Below are 18,083 nucleotides of genomic sequence, written 5' to 3' on the forward strand. Positions count from 1 at the left end.
AATAGCTGCTCACTATGAGTAATTAGTTGTCATTACGTTTTCCGTCTTCCAACATCATTATGAACTGTAGGTGCGTCGCTTCAGGGATTTCAGAAATGGGCAGAGTTAGGGTCTAAATCCCAACATAAAACTCTCACTGCATATTCATTTCTTAACATGATTCACAATGGAGTTGAACAATAAGTGAAATCATATTGTAAAATGTCTGAGGGCTCCCTCTTCTTGTACCGAATCATTAAAACTCTCGGCTAGGCATGGCTATTCAAAGATCACACTGTCAGTGCAAAGACCATCTTTTCCTCTACTTTCAGATGATTTTTATCTTAGGTTTCATTATGTCTAGTCTTTTAATTACAAAACTCCTTGTACTCTTCCTCCTCCTTGTACGTTAATCATTAACTGTAACCCGTTCGTTTCTCCACAGGTAACGGCACATAACATCACTTTGTTGTCAAAGTAAAAGGTAGACACTGAATATGCTTTTTGACTTGAAAATGGGGAATGGCTCCTGCCATCAGCTAGCAATAAGCCTACATCAGCTATCTAACTAACCAACCAATTTCAACTAAATCATTAGGCTTTTCTTGGCGTCCAGATTGTATCCAGACTGGACAGCAAAAATCCACATGAAATAGTTTGGATTTCTACAGCTGTTTCTCAGAGTGTCTGGTTTTGCATCTCTTGCAATGCAACACACAACCAAGACGTGAGATCTAGAGTGATGGGAGTGCTGGAGTTCATGCTGCAGTTCACGCTGCAGTTCATTAGCAGAGTGCCAAAGATCTTACACTGAAAAGAAAAACGCCAAAGAACTTACATTGATTGATCTACTGCTTCTATACTGTTTGAGAGCGTTATAGAGGAATGTCGGCATGACAACATGAAGAACAACAGTCTTTGGACAAATGCAAGAAAAAATTGTCTGCTGAGGGAGGCTTCTGTATAGGCAAAGCTGGAAGGAACCTATCGCAATTACTGACGCTTACATCGTTACCACAGCAACCCATGCAGATAGGTCGGTGAGGTCTAGACTCACAAATCCGATCTGATCACTTGCAAATAACAGCGCGGACAGTCGTCTCAAAAGATTTTATTTGAGAAACGAATCTGATTTGCCTGCGGTCAGAACATCTTAGTGCATCTGTCCGTTGTAAGCCCTTAGAACGGTTACCATCTCCTGAACGATGGCACTAACAGGCAGCATGATACCATTACCTCTTAATTTACATTTAACAACTTCTTCAGTAATTCTCATGATTTAGAATAGGTAGATAACAAGAATAATTATGTGCTGTGAGTTTAGGCCAACTTTGCATTACACTTAGACCTACATACAGTACATGAATGAAAGTAGGGTATACATTATTTCATGGTATGCCTCCAGTGCGAACAGTGAACTTGTGACTTCAGTGCTGCTGGTGGCTTCAGGGCTGACAGTGGGGGTGTTATTAGAGACATAATAATGTAATGAAATAGAATTGAAAAAATACATCCTGTTTGTGGGAGCTGGGATTAGATACGTTCATGTACCTAACCCTAGATGACATAAAATTAATAATAAATAGTGGGGGTTTTAACCAGTAACATGATGAAATTGTGCGATAATGTCCCAGGAGAGCTTATGTTTATAACCCCGTATGAACTCCATATTAGGACATGGACAGGATGAGGATCATGCATTGCTTAGGCTTAGACCACAGGCTCCATCCAGTCTATGAGCATTCAAACAGTTCAAAGTAACTGATTTTCTATCAGTAAAAAACATTTTGATTTTGGGAAATTGTCAATCCTGCTGTGCCATAATATAGTTACCATAGCTTTTCTTTATTCTTTCTGTTTGATTGTTATTGTTTGTGGGATTCAGAATTCACGTGAGGCCATTGTGAGTTGACAGGCTTTAAATCTGTAGCAAAGCTGGGGGTTTGTCACAAAGGATGGGGTCTCCTCTGCAAAAATTGGACTGTAATTCTCTGGTGTGCAATGTGTGATTTTTCCAGAATCGGTTGAATCCCAAAAACCTAAAAAAAATGTTGTGCATCTTCATAAATGGGGGAAAAAAAGGATTTTAAAGTTTGCTTCTTTTTTTTGCTAGATGCAGGCTCTTCTCATATTTCAGGGCTTCATTATCTACTCACAACCTCATTTCACCTGGACTCTGCAGCTTGACTGATTGCAGGTGTTTTTGTATGGCCCGTGGCAAATGTTTTATTCACAGCACACATCTATAATCAAGCAAACAAAGACTTGTTTTGTTTTATAAAAACAGCTGAGCTCACCTTTTCTTGTGGCCAAAACAGTTAAAAAAAAAAAGTGTGCCAGTAAAGTTCTTGACAAAGAAGTTTCTCTTCTTTTAAAAATTCACCTTAAAAGACTTGCAGTCTGCTTAATTTATTTGGACTCAACTTAGGCCTTAATTTGTTTAGCTAATGAGTTTTTGTAGGGGGTTGGAAGAAGGGGAGATTGGCCTTTAGTGCAGTCACCAGTTCAACTGCAGAGCCCCTGCCAGTGGGAACAAGAACTGCCTGTTCACAACAAAATAATTTGGCTGAAGAGTGCTGTGTGCTGAACTCGGTGTTCACAGCATTGCGGCGAGCCAGCCACACTTTGATCAGTCAGTGACTGGCCAGCGAGTCGGGCTTTTGTTTAGCCTCTTCCATCTCCTTTATTTCAAGAACCTTTTCAAATAAATGCCCACTAGTGAAAATCAATGTGAAGGCAACCACGAACGCATTTTGGCTAGATTTGATCATTATTTTATTTCGCAATTTTTTTTTTATTTCATAACATTCCTTATCACCATTTGACACATGAACAAAACACTCTTAAGCACAAGAAAAGCAGAGGAGGTTACATATAGGCCAGTGTGAAGTAGGAAACCTTAAGAACAGAATAACTTGGCCAGTTCAATCAATGCCTTCATGTAAAAGCTGAAATAGTTACAGTCTGAAAAAGTGCTTGCCTCTCTGTATAGTGCTTTATGTAGCAGAGGAACTGGCCTCTTAGGATGGGGAACAGTTGGAGTGGTAAACAGAGCTTTCACAGATCTGTTATGCGTGGCATGCTGAAATAAAAACTGATGAGTCAAGGTAATGCTACAATGTTCAATGTTCTTTCACCATTGTGCTATCTATATCGGATTTCTGTATATTGGACCCATGTGACATTCACCTGTTTCTAATTTGATGCAGTGTTCCACATTTTTAAGCGTATTGGTGCTCTGAATATTTAACTGGAACCGCCGAGATCTGTTTAGCATCTGCCCTGGAAAAGCCGTTGTGACGAAAGACTGATTAGATTGAAAATAAACATGCAAAGTCATGCTGCCATTAGTGTTGTACTTTGTTGCAACTGACAATACAGAGGCACTTAGTTGTACAATGAAGTGGAAGTTACCATGTTTAGAGCCCGTCTGAGTTGTTCAGTTAGCCTGGAGTCTTGTCAAGTTTCACAGCATGCTAGAACAGCCAACACCACTTGATATTGACTGTGCTTGTGGTTAAAGATTCACTGTCTTGATTCCCAGGGCTGGGTGCCCTCTTAAATCGATCAGCAGGCACTTTGTTTCTGCCTGTTTATCTCACTCAGTTCAAAGCTCTGGCTTGCATTATTAATTCAGCAGCTTTAGTGTCATTTAATTACAGTGTTGTGCATTTTACAAAAAAACTTTCAGACATAGGCCCCTCTAAAGTGGCTGTGGAATTGGAATATCACCTGTTTTCAATGTTGCATTTAATCTTTGTCCCAGCTACACCCTTCCACCACCAAGTTTCATGAACATTGGGCTTGTTGTTTTTGCATAATCCTGCTGACACAGACAAACAGACAAATAAATCATACCAAAAACATAACCTCCTTGGCAGAGGTAAATACAGGTGAGAAACACAAGCAGAAAGTTCAAAGAGACAATACTCAGAAAAAGCATTAGACTAAAGGTCAGTTGAGATCAAAGACTTGCGAAGAGACGAACTACTTGAAACCAGCAATTTGCTGCAACAAAGCATTGTAAAACCGGGGAGTTAAACCGCTGGGACAGCTTGCAATAGCGCCAACGTACATGTAGTCAGATTCAAATCATATCTAGATACAATCTCAATACGAGACGCTTGGACATTGATGCTAGTATTAAGTGTTCTCGCATCGGCCTCTTGGTGATGTTATTGTGATAGCTATGGTGGCTAGCTTGACAACTGAGTTTTTGACAACCTAGCCAACATAGCTATCACAATAACACTACAAAGAAGCTGGCGCGAGAGCACTTAATACTAGCATCAGAGAGAAAAGAAAAAAAATCTTAATACTAGCATCAATGTCCAAGCGTGTTATAACAAGCTTGCTAACATCGCTAACGAGATGTCTTGCTAGCGGCCAAACCTGTTGAAATCTGCTTACTTTGTTTATGACAAACTAGCAAGTCAACAACTTTCATAACACAGTCAAACATCAAGCAAGTAGCCTACAACACAAGACAAAGCAGACGTCCTCTTTTACCTGGAGATGTCCTCTTTTCGAGACCTAAATGCCTCCGGGTAAAAGAGGACGTCTGGTCACCCTAGTAAGGCTACTCGTGTTAGGCTGTATATGGGTGAGCTTGGGGGTGTTCATCATGGTTATAATCACATTTGCTAACCTGTCGTTCTTTGAACTCTGAAAAGTTCGGGGTGTCTGTATGATAGGTGCTTAGCCATATTCGACGTGTTCCCTCCCTTTGCCTGATTGGATTTGAAGTAGGTTTTACAGACGGGTCTGTGTATGTCGATGGGTTTTCCTTCGGTGTCTGCTTCGTACCCGAAGTATTTCCAGATCTCACTTCTGGCATCTTTTCTTTCTACAAGCCGAGGACGGTCGGCAACAGCTCCTGTACATGAGGCCATGTCTCCCCTGAGATCACTTGCTGTGAGTGAGGACTGCCTGTTGCATGTGTGAGAGATGGGCAGCCCCGCCCTTGCAGTCAATGCGTGCAGGCAGCCTGACAGGGAGCGAAACAGTGAGTGCGCTCTGATTGCGTGCTTTTTTAATGAAGTATCGGTACTAAAAATATGCAAAATCGTATCGTTTTTAGCGTAATGGTACCGCGGTACCTTTCTAGTACCGGTACACCGTGCAACACTACCTGCGATGTCTCCTCAATGCTCCTTGCTCCAATCTCTCACCACCCATAACGGTTGGTGTCTCTACGATGTTCTTTCTCCAACACAACACACTCAGCATATACAAGTTACATTTTAGTTACAGTAAGGTAGAATACACAGCTTAGCATAATGGGTGTGTCTGCGGTCTGGTTCAAGGTGTAAGTTGGGGGCATGGTAGGAAGGGTGAACTGCCTTGGGTCTACCTAGATATGAAAAGGTGTGAATGTCAGCACACAGGGAAGGGTCCTGCTGACCATTTGTGTGTAAATGAAGGTGGCGTGAATGTGATACATTCATTCATATGAGTTCAAAGTATATGAAAACCACGAATATTCTTCAGTACGCAGTGAACCATGGTATTATGGTATGCCTGTCAATTTTCAAAACTTGCTTTCGAGGAAATTTGGAGTTTAGACTTTGTGTTTTTCGAAACAAGTTAAGTAGTCTTCTGTCTCTTATCTGACCAAAATTGTGCCATGATGCTGTGTCTTGTGACACAAAAGCCGTGAGGTACAAGCGCTCTAAAACCTGGCAACTGCGATTTGGCACAAGAAATCTTTTGCAACTGCATCAGATGGCTCACACCATTGCAGCTTTGTGTTGTTGGTGGAATATTTGGCCTTACAATGACATTTTCACAAGAAAAAAGTGCCAGATACCTGGATCAACTTGAAGTGCACTAAGTGCTAAAATAGAGGAGGTTTTGTTCTGTAGTACTAAGAAGCTGGGTCCTTATGGCCTCATGTTTTTGTAGACTGACAGTGATACAGCAAAATGTAGAAATTCGGTTCAAAATGGATTGAGACTTGTCATGCAGTGACAGCCAAACTAGATGTAATTAATTCTAAGATAGTGGTGAATGGGATGGTAAAAAGACTCCAAAAGGCTGGAGTTCAGGTTGATTGCTCCAGTTCTTTGGTTGTCCTGTGGGCCAGCATTGAATACTCAAATCTGCTATGAGCAACCACAGGGAGCCAAAGGAGGGAGATGAAAAGTGATATGTCAGCTGACTGTAAACCAGGAACGCAATCATGTTTCGAATCATGTTCAGACGCTTGACTGTGCATGAAAGTCGACTGGCCGGTAGCATACTGCAGTAGTCTAGACATGCGATGATAAGTGCCTAGAGGGCACGTTGCACAGGTCATTAAAGACAGGTAGATCCTAACTCTTCTGATGTTACAGGGAAATTCTGCTTTGCAGAACACCAATTTAAATGTGGATGGATACGAAACGTACTCACAAGTTTCTTGTACACTTTAATGACATGCTCATCATTCAGCACAACACAAACTAATCTGTGTTTGTAATCGCAATGACATGGTTGCTGAGATTTGGGAATTGGATATTTTCCTGTCCTAATTTGGTTTCCTTCTCTGGCACGAGTGGGGATGCTGTCAGTAACCAAAGCATGTTACCTTGCAAAGTCAACTTAAACGACTATATTTTCGATTCCTTTTAATGTGAAATCCAAAAAAGCAACCTTCATGTTTCCTTCTTCCTATACTGTTCATAATATCCTACATCTAGTCTATAACTAAGTGGAAGCAATCACAGGGAATGCTCTGTGCGCTTGATGCCCCTGTGGTGTGGCTGAGCAGTCTCATTTTCTGATTGTTGAGTGTTATTAATGAACAATTGTTCGCAAATGTCTGATTGTATCTGATATTCCTGCAGATAGTGTCCCTCACTTGCCCTGTAATTGAGGAGATGTTTTCATCTCAGGAACTATGATACTAAAGTGAAACATTATTAAATGTCAGTGGTCACTATGTTCAGTCTGACATTTTCTAGCAGTGCTGTTAAATATTTAACTAAGAGCTGTACAACCATGAGTTTGCCTTTCTGAATGGGTTGAGGGTTCTTTCGAGCCTAACATTAATTGTGTTGTCGTGGGAACAGAATGAACAGTATGGTGCCCTGGTAAAAAACTACCTCTGAAAGACAAGTTTTTTTTGTACTGGTTTTATTAGTTTGAAAAGAAGTTAGAGAGTAACTTTTAAACAAGATAATGTAACCTTATAATAGGTTATTCTTCCGGCTGCAAAACTTAATGTCTATGCAATGTCTTTAAGAGCCTCTGGGACTCGTAGAATATGAATTTACACTGTTGAGCCTGACGTACAGTTTTTAATTTAGTTTGGATATTGGGCTCTGTCATCGTTCATCTGTGCCCAGGGTCCATAACAACACAGGAGGAGAGTCTCACTATGAGACTGAAGTTATGGAATGATGTGGCCTTTTCCGTTAAAGCTAGATGAGTTTGCTAGATGAGGAAAAATATGGGCAGCTGGTGAAATCAATGGGAACTTTTCCTGTCAGCAAATCTTTGCTTCAATTCTGCTGGGATTAATTGTAACCCGTAAAATTACTTCACATTAATGTAACATAATCTCTGGGCACCTCTTAATATGTGGTAAAAATGAGAACTAATGGACAGCATATTGAATTGGCGGGGGGTAGAGAGGGGGGGGGGGATGTGGGGGCGGAGGGTAGAGGGCGAGGATGAGTGCTGTCTCTGCTCCACAGGCTTGTGCTTTTCAGATGGATTGCTGTCGCCTGTGAACTCAGGAGATGGAAAGGTTGCAGCATTCGTGTTTTCATCTCGCTGTTCTTAATAGAAAGTCACAGCTTTGACCCCTGGAGAAGTTAAATGGGTCCATTTTAATTTGATCTGGGACACTGAAGGGTTACAGAGGGGTCAGGTGTAATGTTTTTTTTCTGCGGGGTTGTCAGTGTTTTCTAGCATGCTATCAATACCACCACCACATTAATCTATATAGGCTGTGTTGAGTCTGAAAATAGGCCTATAGGTTACCCTGATGTTTGTAAACATATTCACTATCTTACAGAATCCAGCTGAATAATGACTAGTAACTAGTAACAGTCATTAGCACCTGGCCTTTAGGTGGGTTCCTCACTCAAGCTTGTAGTGTCCAATTTCATGGAGGTAAAGCGCAGGTTTCACACAGTTTGTTTTCCTTCAGGGAGAGAGAAAGCTAGTCAATCAAAATGGAGCCAGTCAACCAATTGCATCACTCCAAAAGTAATTAATGAATGATGGATGAATGTACTTATAAAGCAACTTGAAGGTGAATTGACCCATCACATAGTGTTTAGACATCTTCAGTAGCTATGAATTAAGCTGCTTTCCTTTTCATAATTTAAAAAATGTTTGAGTAGTTGGAACATTTCAGGTATACATTTGCTTAGTCAAACTGAGTAATGGTATTGGTGGATTGGTATTATTTTATTGTCCAACTTCTCTGTGTGGATGTAAGTGGCCTCCTAAGCCCAGTTGGATTCTGAACTGCTTTGATTTGGTTTGCTAAATGTAGCTAATCTTTTGCATATAAACTGTCCACATACCTTTATGCGTCAGACTAGACACAAAACATTTTGATTTGCTTTCTATTGTAAGAAGAAAAGTCTGTGTTTATGTTGAACACAAACTCACCTCATACAAACTGCATAGGTGCTAGCCTGTAGGGTATTTATACCAGCACAGAATCTTAACTGCATGTAATAATTTTGCTTTAAAATCATAACAGTCATTGCTCTTGTTCTTCACAGATGCCAGGCTTACTGTTTGTCCTCTACAACGTGCTAGTTAATGATGCTAGTCTGTTATTGATTAGTTTGCTCTGCGGCAAGGGTACCATTCCGGTTCTTAGAAGTCAGCCCTAAGTTCCCGGAAAGGATAAGCAGTTCTGAAGGGTCCAGTGAGCCAGAAAAAAAAAGCTAGCAATCCATTAGGATATTAATAATCGGATTGAAACAGTACAGAGTCCCTTATCAGACACACCAGAATGTAATGCAGGCAGACAGAACAGAGGTGGGGGGGGGGGTCTCTGCTGTCTGTCAACAGGTCTTTGGGGAGATTAAGCAGCCGTACCTCAGTAGGCAGACCCACCTTTTCAGAATGTTATCCATTGTGTTCTATATGCTCAGGGATGGAGAGCATGCTTTCAAGAGCACTGTCTTACTGTGACCTCTGACTAGACATCCTGTTAGCAAGCCACAGGAAAGGAAAGGTGAGATTCCCTCGTGAGGTGTTACTGGTGCGCGCGGGCCTGATAATTGGTAGAACTGCTACATGATTAATAATAATTAATTCATCATGGATCTTCCAATAGCCCTGTCAGTAATAAGCATTTATGTTAGTTTCACTTGGCTGATCTTCTGTTCTGATGGTGTTATCAACTTGGCCATTATGGTATGACCCACCAATGCAATTGGCAAACCGTTTCAGAAGCTCTGAGCTTATCCTGAATACATTGCTGTTTATCTTAGTTTCAATCTGTGTGTGGATTTGGCAACATAGTTGTGCTATTTCATCAAACTTACCCTTAATTCCACAGGGCCTCTAAGGTTTTGACATTAGGAAGGTCAGCAGAGGTCGTAACAAAACGTAGCTGCCAAACCTTAATTAAATCATATATGTATTGGAAGAGAGACAGAGAAGAAAATCTCTGAACCTTTTCTAAAGGTTATTACATAAGAGTATGAAAATAGACTTCAGGAAATAATAAAACTACTGTTAAGGCGGGGTGGGGATTTTACAGCATTGTTTTCTTGTCCTGGGGGTTGAGGAGGTGGAGTTGGGGGGGGGACACACTGGTAAAAAGGAAATCCTGAACCTAAGCGTGTAGTCTGGAGGACATGTTCATACAACAGGAACCTTAGTCATTTCATATTGCATAGAGCCACACCTAAAAGTTGACCCACTTTTGACCTTAACCTAACTTTTTTTTCAGATCAGGGTGATTAACTTTAATCACACATCTAGAATTTTCTCTGTCAAGTCTCTTGAGAAGTCTATTGAAATGGAAGTCACTGTGCCAGTGACTTTTTTTGTGATGCTTTTTTTTCAGAATCTAGGCTCTATTATTTCAACTCAACTCTAGTTAGTATCCAGTCTAATATTAGTTCAAGTAGGCCCACAGGCTCGAGAGCAGTGGCTACATTTGAAATCAAATTAACAACCTGATATGGCAAAACACGGTCTAAACCATGCAAGATATTTTCAGAGAATGAATGATCTTGCCAAAAGCATTCATTAGATTCTCATGTTTTGTTGTTCATCACCTGTGGTTATTTCCATTGCTGTCTGTATTGTTTACCACTTGTCAATCATTTCCTGAATGCCAAAAGGACTAAATGTGACTGACACTTGAGACTGGAGAGATGCGAGACACATGCCTTAGAGGCTGTATCGAAAAGTCACATTACAGAGAACCAGTGCAACAGGGTGAGGAGCTTGAATCGTATAACAAAGTGATATCACATTTGGAATACCTGTGATGTAATCATGGAGGTCTTGGAGGCTTTTTCAACTCTAATATTTGTGATCAACAGCCTGCAAACCGACGAGGCATTAGCCCTTGGTGCACCACTGAAAACGAGCTCCTCCTCTCTCTCTCTCTCTCTTCCAGACTGGGCACTTATGTAATGTTCAGTCATGAGGCTGTGTGGCTTGACTGTTAACGACTCCATGGAGAGCACCATTGTGGGTTTTTTTCAGTCCTCATTAAAACCTAAGAAGTAGTTGAATGTGGACTGGAAACACGGGGGTGTTAGCCTGGGCTGTGACGAGGTGCCGAATATGTCCCCAGTGACATGAAGGACTGATTTTCCACAGAAACCACAAAGATCATAGGCTATGCAAATGAATGATCTGGGCCTCAGATGTTTTTCTCACTGAATTGTTTCATTTCACAGATCTACACTATGATATGACTGGGAGGAACAGGGTGCACTCTGGCTGATGGCAGTATGCCTACCTGTTGAAGCTGTAATCCCACAATGAATTGCATCAAATCAAAGCATTAACGTAATCTAAAAAAATCTGTTTAAAATGAGTCAATGTTTGTCCACCATCACGTTGGTACACATGAAACACAATGTCAAAAGAGCAAAAAGGAATCTCTTATGCATTACTCCTCCAAAGAGTCCAGTCCTGAAAATACTCAACCAATCCCCTTACACTGTGGTTGTGCTCACAGGAAGCAATCTTTTCTGTTAACGCTCCATGACTGATTTTCCAATTGACCTCCAATCACCCCTGGGCTAAAATGCAAAGACGTTCGTGTTAAGTCTCGGGTAGTGCACAATGGTTAGTGGAGCCGTGTCACATTGACAGCACTGGAGGGACCACAGTGTCTTTGTTGAGAGTGTTTTACACTGGCTACACAAAGCATGTGCTGGCTGTAAAGGTTTGTGACATCCGCCCACGTGAGCGAAGGTGAGGTGGGGGATCCGGTGGGAACAGTGGGAAATGTCATGGGGGCAGCAGGCTAACATGATGGGATGTGTAGGCTAGATGCTCCGGGGGAAAATCATCACAGCCTACCCACAATGCCTTGTGACAGGCACCCTAAGTGAAGCGATGCCGTCACTCCTAGAGAGGGGGGATTCTGTATCTCTCAAGCCATGGCAATGGGAAGATGAGTCAGAGAGCAACCACAACAAACTGTGTCCCTGTTAAAGTCACAGACAAGCATTTGTCATCCCTTGACGGATGCAGTCCACATCATTCCTGAGCCTCAACTTGACCTCCCTGTTCACTGCAGCCCTGCAGAGTCTGTGCTTCATCAGCTGTGCTGCAGTAAGACAGACCGTAGAGTAGGCATAATGCTCATATTGTGTTGGTTCGATTCACCTATATGTTCTGTTTCATCAGACTTTACATAAGGATTTTGTTCTTCACCTATTGTGAATGCTGTAATGATTCTACTGAAATAATAGAGGAAAATAAACCTGGAATGTGTTAGGAATTGGAAACAGTGGTATTTCATGTCTTGAAATGTTTGGCCTACTACGTCAAACCATTCAGCAACATTACAGAGAGAGAGAGCACATCCTTTTTGTATGCAATGCATATTTTAGATTTTGTATTTCCTTGCCATGACTAGCTGTTTCAGTAAGTCCACATCTCACTTCCTCTGGTCCCCTCTCATGTAGCTGAGGTATCTTCTGTGGAAAATGGGTGGCTCCACTGGTGAATGTTCTGGGAAGTGACAGCACTGATGGCAACCACAATTGTTTTCCACACCACAGTACAATATGCTGCTGGCCGCAATAATGCAGCTGAATCTTACTGGGCCTCTCGTTGGGTCTCAGCACTTAGAACAAGACTATAAAGTGTGTCACTGTAACAGAATTATACCAACGCTTCTGTTGGATTGGCCAATTGTATGCTGGTTGGGCTGTGCCTTGCTTGGCCAAAAAGCATGTGAGGACACAAGAGAGGCTCTTGCGGAGTATTGCGTACATGCACCAGCGCAATGCTCTTCACAGAACAGATCATACAGAGCACAGTTCACTGAGTGGTTTCTTTTTTTCACCCAAAGAGCCTTTTTTCACCTCATATAGCAAATCTGTACCGTACTGCCTCAAGCTTAATGTAGCCTCATTGTTTTCACACATAACTGCATTTGTATCCATCCAAAGCGAGTCCTTTGTTTATCAGAGAAGTGAGTTGATTTTTTGGGTCTTAAAAAAATGTTTTGATTTGAATTGCAAGACAAACAGACTAAAAATACTAGTTTAAACTGTCGTTTCACCCAAAAAGGAAAATTTCACGATGACATGTTGTCCGACCGCATAGCATTTCTGATTTTGGCTGCACTATAAAGAGAGTGACATTCTCCTTGGGCAATGTTGTCAAGTCAAGAGTGTTCACGTTACGGAAATTGTGTGATTGTTTTCTTAATTGAGCCACATTTAGTTTGGTGTTTTCCTTACTCTGGGCCTTTGAGAAGGGAGCTCGTAATGAAAAAAAAAACAGTGATATATGTCTGCACCACATGGTCGACCTACACAAACTGAAACTGACACAGTGGCCGTACCATTTCCTGTTGGAGTAGTAGTTTTTACACATAGGCTTTCTAAACGTGGGACATTCTGCCACGTGTATCATTATGCTTTGAGCTATGTGTAAATGATAGAAATGTATATATTAGTCCTTTTGTGACATCTTCAAATAATGAATCAATTAGTTAGCAAGTGCTAAGAGCATCCCACTAATGGTACATTGCAGAAATAAAATTATCTCTCTAATTGGCCGAACAATCTTAGGGAGCATATCGAAACATAAACAATAGTCACAGTATATAATGACACTTCACGTTTTCCTCATTTAAACATTATTTTATAGTTACTGGCAAGATTGTTTATATTTGGCATTTTACCTCTAGCGATCAGACTCCACAACATCATGCCACATTAAATCATGTTTTAGTGTATACATTGTTATTCAGCAATGTCATCTGTGGTGACTGTTTAAACTCTTGCACTTTTTCAGGATGGCACAAGGCAGCGGAAGGAGAGGAAGAAAACAGTCTCCTTCAGCAGCATGCCTACGGAGAAGAAGATCAGCAGTGCCAGTGACTGCATCAATGCGATGGTAGAAGGGTCTGAGTTGAGGAAGGTGCGATCCAACTCTCGCGTGTACCACCGCTACTTCCTCCTGGACGCCGACATGCAGTCCCTCCGATGGGAGCCCTCCAAGAAGGAGTCTGACAAGGCCAAGATCGACATAAAATCCATCAAAGAGGTGCGAACTGGCAAGAACACGGACACCTTCAGAACCAACGGTGTTTCGGATCAGATATCGGAGGATTGTGCATTCTCGATCATCTATGGAGAGAACTATGAATCCTTGGACTTGGTAGCAAATTCTGCAGATGTGGCCAATATTTGGGTGACTGGGCTTAGGTATCTGATCTCATATGGGAAACACACCCTGGACATGATTGAAAGCAGCCAGAACAACTTGCGCACATCCTGGCTTAGTGAACTCTTTGAGGAAGCTGATGTCAATGGCAGCAAACACCTAGGGTTGTGTACTGCTGTGCAGCTGATCAAAAACTTAAACCCTGGACTCAAAAATGTGAAGATTGAGCTGAAGTTCAAAGAATTGAACAAATTAAATGAAAAGATTGGATGTGAAGTGAGTCTGGAAGAGTTCACTGAGGTTTTTCATGACCTTTGCACGAGACCAGAAATTTACTTTTTGCTTGTCCAGTTCTCTAGCAACAAGGAATTCCTAGATACTAAAGATTTAATGATGTTTTTGGAGGCAGAGCAAGGCATGGCCCAAGTTAGTGAAGACACCAGTCTGGAGGTCATACAGAACTATGAACCCTCCAAAGAGGGGCAACAAAAAGGCTGGCTCTCCCTCGATGGATTCACCCATTACCTCATGTCGCCCGACTGCCACATTTTTGACCCAGAACAAAAGACTGTTTGGCAAGATATGAACCAGCCACTGTCTCACTACTACATTAATGCATCCCACAATACCTACCTGATTGAGGATCAATTCAGGGGACCCTCTGACATCACAGGTTATATCCGCGCCCTAAAGATGGGCTGCCGGAGTGTAGAGCTGGATGTTTGGGACGGGTCCGACAATGAGCCAGTCATTTACACAGGCCATACAATGACCTCACAGATCGTCTTCCGCAGTGTCATAGACGTCGTTAACAAATACGCATTTGTTGCTTCAGAGTACCCTCTGATACTCTGTTTGGAAAACCACTGTTCCTTAAAACAACAGAGGGTCATGTTTCAACACCTCAAAAAAATACTGGGAGATAAACTGTACACAGATTCCCCCAAACATGAGGACAGTTACCTACCCTCTCCCTCAGCCCTAGTAGGCAGAATTCTTCTGAAGGGTAAGAAGTTGCCCCCATCGTGCACAAGTTCAGAGGGCGAAGTGACTGATGAGGATGAAGGGGCTGAAATGTCCCAGAGAATGAGCATTAGTGAGGGTGAGCAGCAAACAGTTGCCCTGCCCAAGAAGCTTCAGCTCTCCAAAGACCTCTCGGACCTGGTGACTTTTTGTAAATCCATTGAGTTCAAAGACTTCCCAGCTGCGTTTCAGAACCAGAAGCATTGGGAGCTTTGCTCCTTCAATGAAGTCTTTGCTGGCCGATGTGCCACGGACTTCCCCGGTGACTTTGTCAACTACAACAAGAAATTTCTGTCTCGGGTGTACCCTAGTCCAATGCGTATAGACTCCAGCAATATGAACCCTCAGGACTTCTGGAAGTGTGGCTGCCAGATAGTAGCCATGAATTACCAAACCCCTGGTCTAATGATGGACCTGAACATTGGCTGGTTCAGACAGAATGGTAATTGTGGCTATGTTCTGCGGCCAGCAATTATGAGGGAACAGGTGTCTTATTTCAGTGCCAATACTAAAGATTCAGTGCCCGGTGTTTCTCCCCAACTCTTGCACATAAAGATCATCAGTGGACAGAACTTCCCTAAACCTAAGGGCTCGGGTTCCAAAGGGGACGTCGTGGACCCGTACATATATGTGGAGATACATGGCATTCCGGCAGACTGCGCTGAGCAAAGGACTAAAACTGTCAATCAGAATGGGGACAACCCCCTTTTTGATGAGAGTTTTGAGTTTCAGATCAACCTCCCGGAGCTGGCAATGGTACGGTTCGTGGTTTTGGATGATGACTACATTGGGGACGAGTTCATTGGCCAATACACCATTCCGTTTGAATGCCTGCAGCCTGGCTACCGGCACATTCCACTTCAGTCTCTTACAGGAGAGGTCCTCCCTCATGCCTGGCTGTTTGTGCATGTGGCCATAACTAACCGCCGAGGTGGGGGCAAGCCCCACAAGAGAGGCCTGTCAGTAAGAAAGGCTAAGAGGAGTCGAGAGTATGCCACCATGAGGATATTGGCCATAAAGGCTGTGGACGATGTCTTCAAGACTGCTACTCTGCCGCTGAGAGAAGCTACAGACCTCAGAGAGAACCTGCAGGTAATGAATTACATACTAAGTATCCTCATTACTTTTTTTGAAAGATGGGGTCGTTTGAAACCATGATCATACAGAATCAATGTTAGGAGAGGTGAATGATCCTCTTATTTTGGAATTATTGGAAGGCACAGTGTCTTTCTTCTTTATGAAAATGACCTCAGTGTCAAGCATAGATCACAGCCAGCTCTACTTCAAAAGACCCTGTGCATCTGTGGTGGAAACCCCTTTTGGCAAGGCAAAACAAAACCCCTTGGCTAGATTTAATCAGAGTTGAAATAACCTAATCCCTTGATGTTGTGCAACTGGCAAGACAGAACTGAAGGAGACTTCAAAGCAGAGTGGTACATTGGTAAGATCCCACACCGACCAATTCGAAGTGGGGCTCTGTTCCGAACCACAGGTAGCTCCTAGCAGCTTATCAGAATTCCTTTTAATATTTAAAATGGAAAACCTCTTATATAACAGGGCCTGGTATGTCTGCAAGTACCTGTCAGTAATACATTCATAAAGAAGATTAAGCTGTCTAAAGGATGGCGGGGTTACCATCATAATATGCGAAGAGACTGTGAAAACAAGGGGAAACTAGGATATGCTGTTATTCTCCTACCTTCTCCACGGAAGCCCAAAGATATTGCTTTCTCCTCTCACTATTCCAGAACAGAATACCGATTTCTAATACCTTTTATATTAGCTCCGCCACATACAACATTCATTTGAGATCTAGTTCTTTTGAAATCCCTCAAACATTCAGTGAGTTCCTCAGGGCAATCACAGTTCCCTTGGTGTCTGTTTCCTGACTTGGTTGCTGTGTTTTGGTATTTCATAACACATTGTCTATTAGAGTTTATTTACCTAGCTTTGTTTACATTGCATTTTCCATTCAAAAACAAACCGCCAACCATGAGACTTAAAACACGTCTTGGGCGTTTTGTCAGTCACTGTTTATCCTTGCCATTGTTTATGCAGTTTGTAAATTTGGCTGCCTGCATATATGTGTGCAAGCATGTGCTTGTGTTGCCATTGTGGATTATAACAGGCAACTCAGAGGACAGACTTAGTCACATCAAGTGGTTCGATGCTTTCACAGGCAACACATGTGCAAACCACTTCCTGTTACAGTTCTTGTTGATTTAGAGATCAAAGATGCTGCGTTTGTGGAAGCTGGTGAATTTACGACATAGTAGAGTGTCCTCATACTCATTCTAAATGAACAAACGGCCCTATGGTAAATGTAGTCAAATTTAAACATATTTATTTATGTCTCAATAACACTACAATGACACTGCACAAAATTCTCTGTCTTTGACCCCCGCAGAATGCAATAGTGTCCTTCAAAGAGCTCTGTGGTCTGTCGGCAGTGGCCAACCTCAAGCAGTGCATACTGGCTCTGTCATCTCGCCTGACGGGGCCCGACAACGCTCCCGTCCTGCTGTTCAACTTGAAAGACCAGTATTCCTCCATGGAGCCCCAGGGTGTTCTCCCAGAGGTCCTGAAGAAGGTGGTCATGGCCTATGACACGGTGAGAAGCTTATCCAGTTAACTTCTAACACTCAAACAGAACACGTCATGTCACATCACTGCACAGTTTACACACCTTTATGAGTAACAGCATCGCCTCAGGAGAAGAATCAACAATCCTAATTTGAATTGTATGTCCAACAGTGGTTATTGTATTTCCATAACAATAATGACACAGAGGGTGACCCTGCCAAGCACAGAACTGATTTATAAAGTATGCTTGACACGTGGGTCTGTGCTTTCCTTCATTCATTTTTGTGACAATGTTAATATTATGTTATGTATTATTTTATGAGGTAATTCTTCAATTATCTTTTCTATTTAATGAACATAATGAAATGGTTATACTACATCGGGCAATTATACCAGCAATCTAAACTAAAACCATACTTAAAAATGTATAGTACATTAATGTTGTTACTTTAGTAACATTGGAAAAATGGTACTCAATGTAATATCCTGATTTTTACTAATGATTTAAAACAGCCTTCATTTTCTACCCTTCTATGTTTTGAAATACCCCAGTACTGCGCAGATACAGGAGATATCAATCATAAGATACAACAGACCATAGCAGATTCAGGTTTTTACAGTACTTTGTTGTCTAAGCTCTTTGACAAGGGATCAAAGGTGGTGCTTTGCCA

General features: G+C 42.0%; 1 protein-coding gene across 1 annotated transcript in view; it reads left to right on the plus strand.

Annotated features, from left to right (window-relative positions):
• The window catches only part of LOC105891931 (inactive phospholipase C-like protein 2), a 35,610-nt gene that overhangs the window by 5,552 nt on the left and 11,975 nt on the right, over window positions 1–18,083 (plus strand). The window contains exons 2-3 of the mRNA XM_012818141.3: window positions 13,435–15,921; window positions 17,237–17,440. Of these exons, the coding sequence (XP_012673595.1) occupies window positions 13,435–15,921; window positions 17,237–17,440 (2,691 nt within the window). The remainder of the gene's footprint in view (window positions 1–13,434; window positions 15,922–17,236; window positions 17,441–18,083) is intronic.

This window comes from Clupea harengus, chromosome 11, assembly GCF_900700415.2.
Source record: "Clupea harengus chromosome 11, Ch_v2.0.2, whole genome shotgun sequence".
Classification (NCBI taxonomy): Eukaryota; Metazoa; Chordata; class Actinopteri; order Clupeiformes; family Clupeidae; genus Clupea; species Clupea harengus.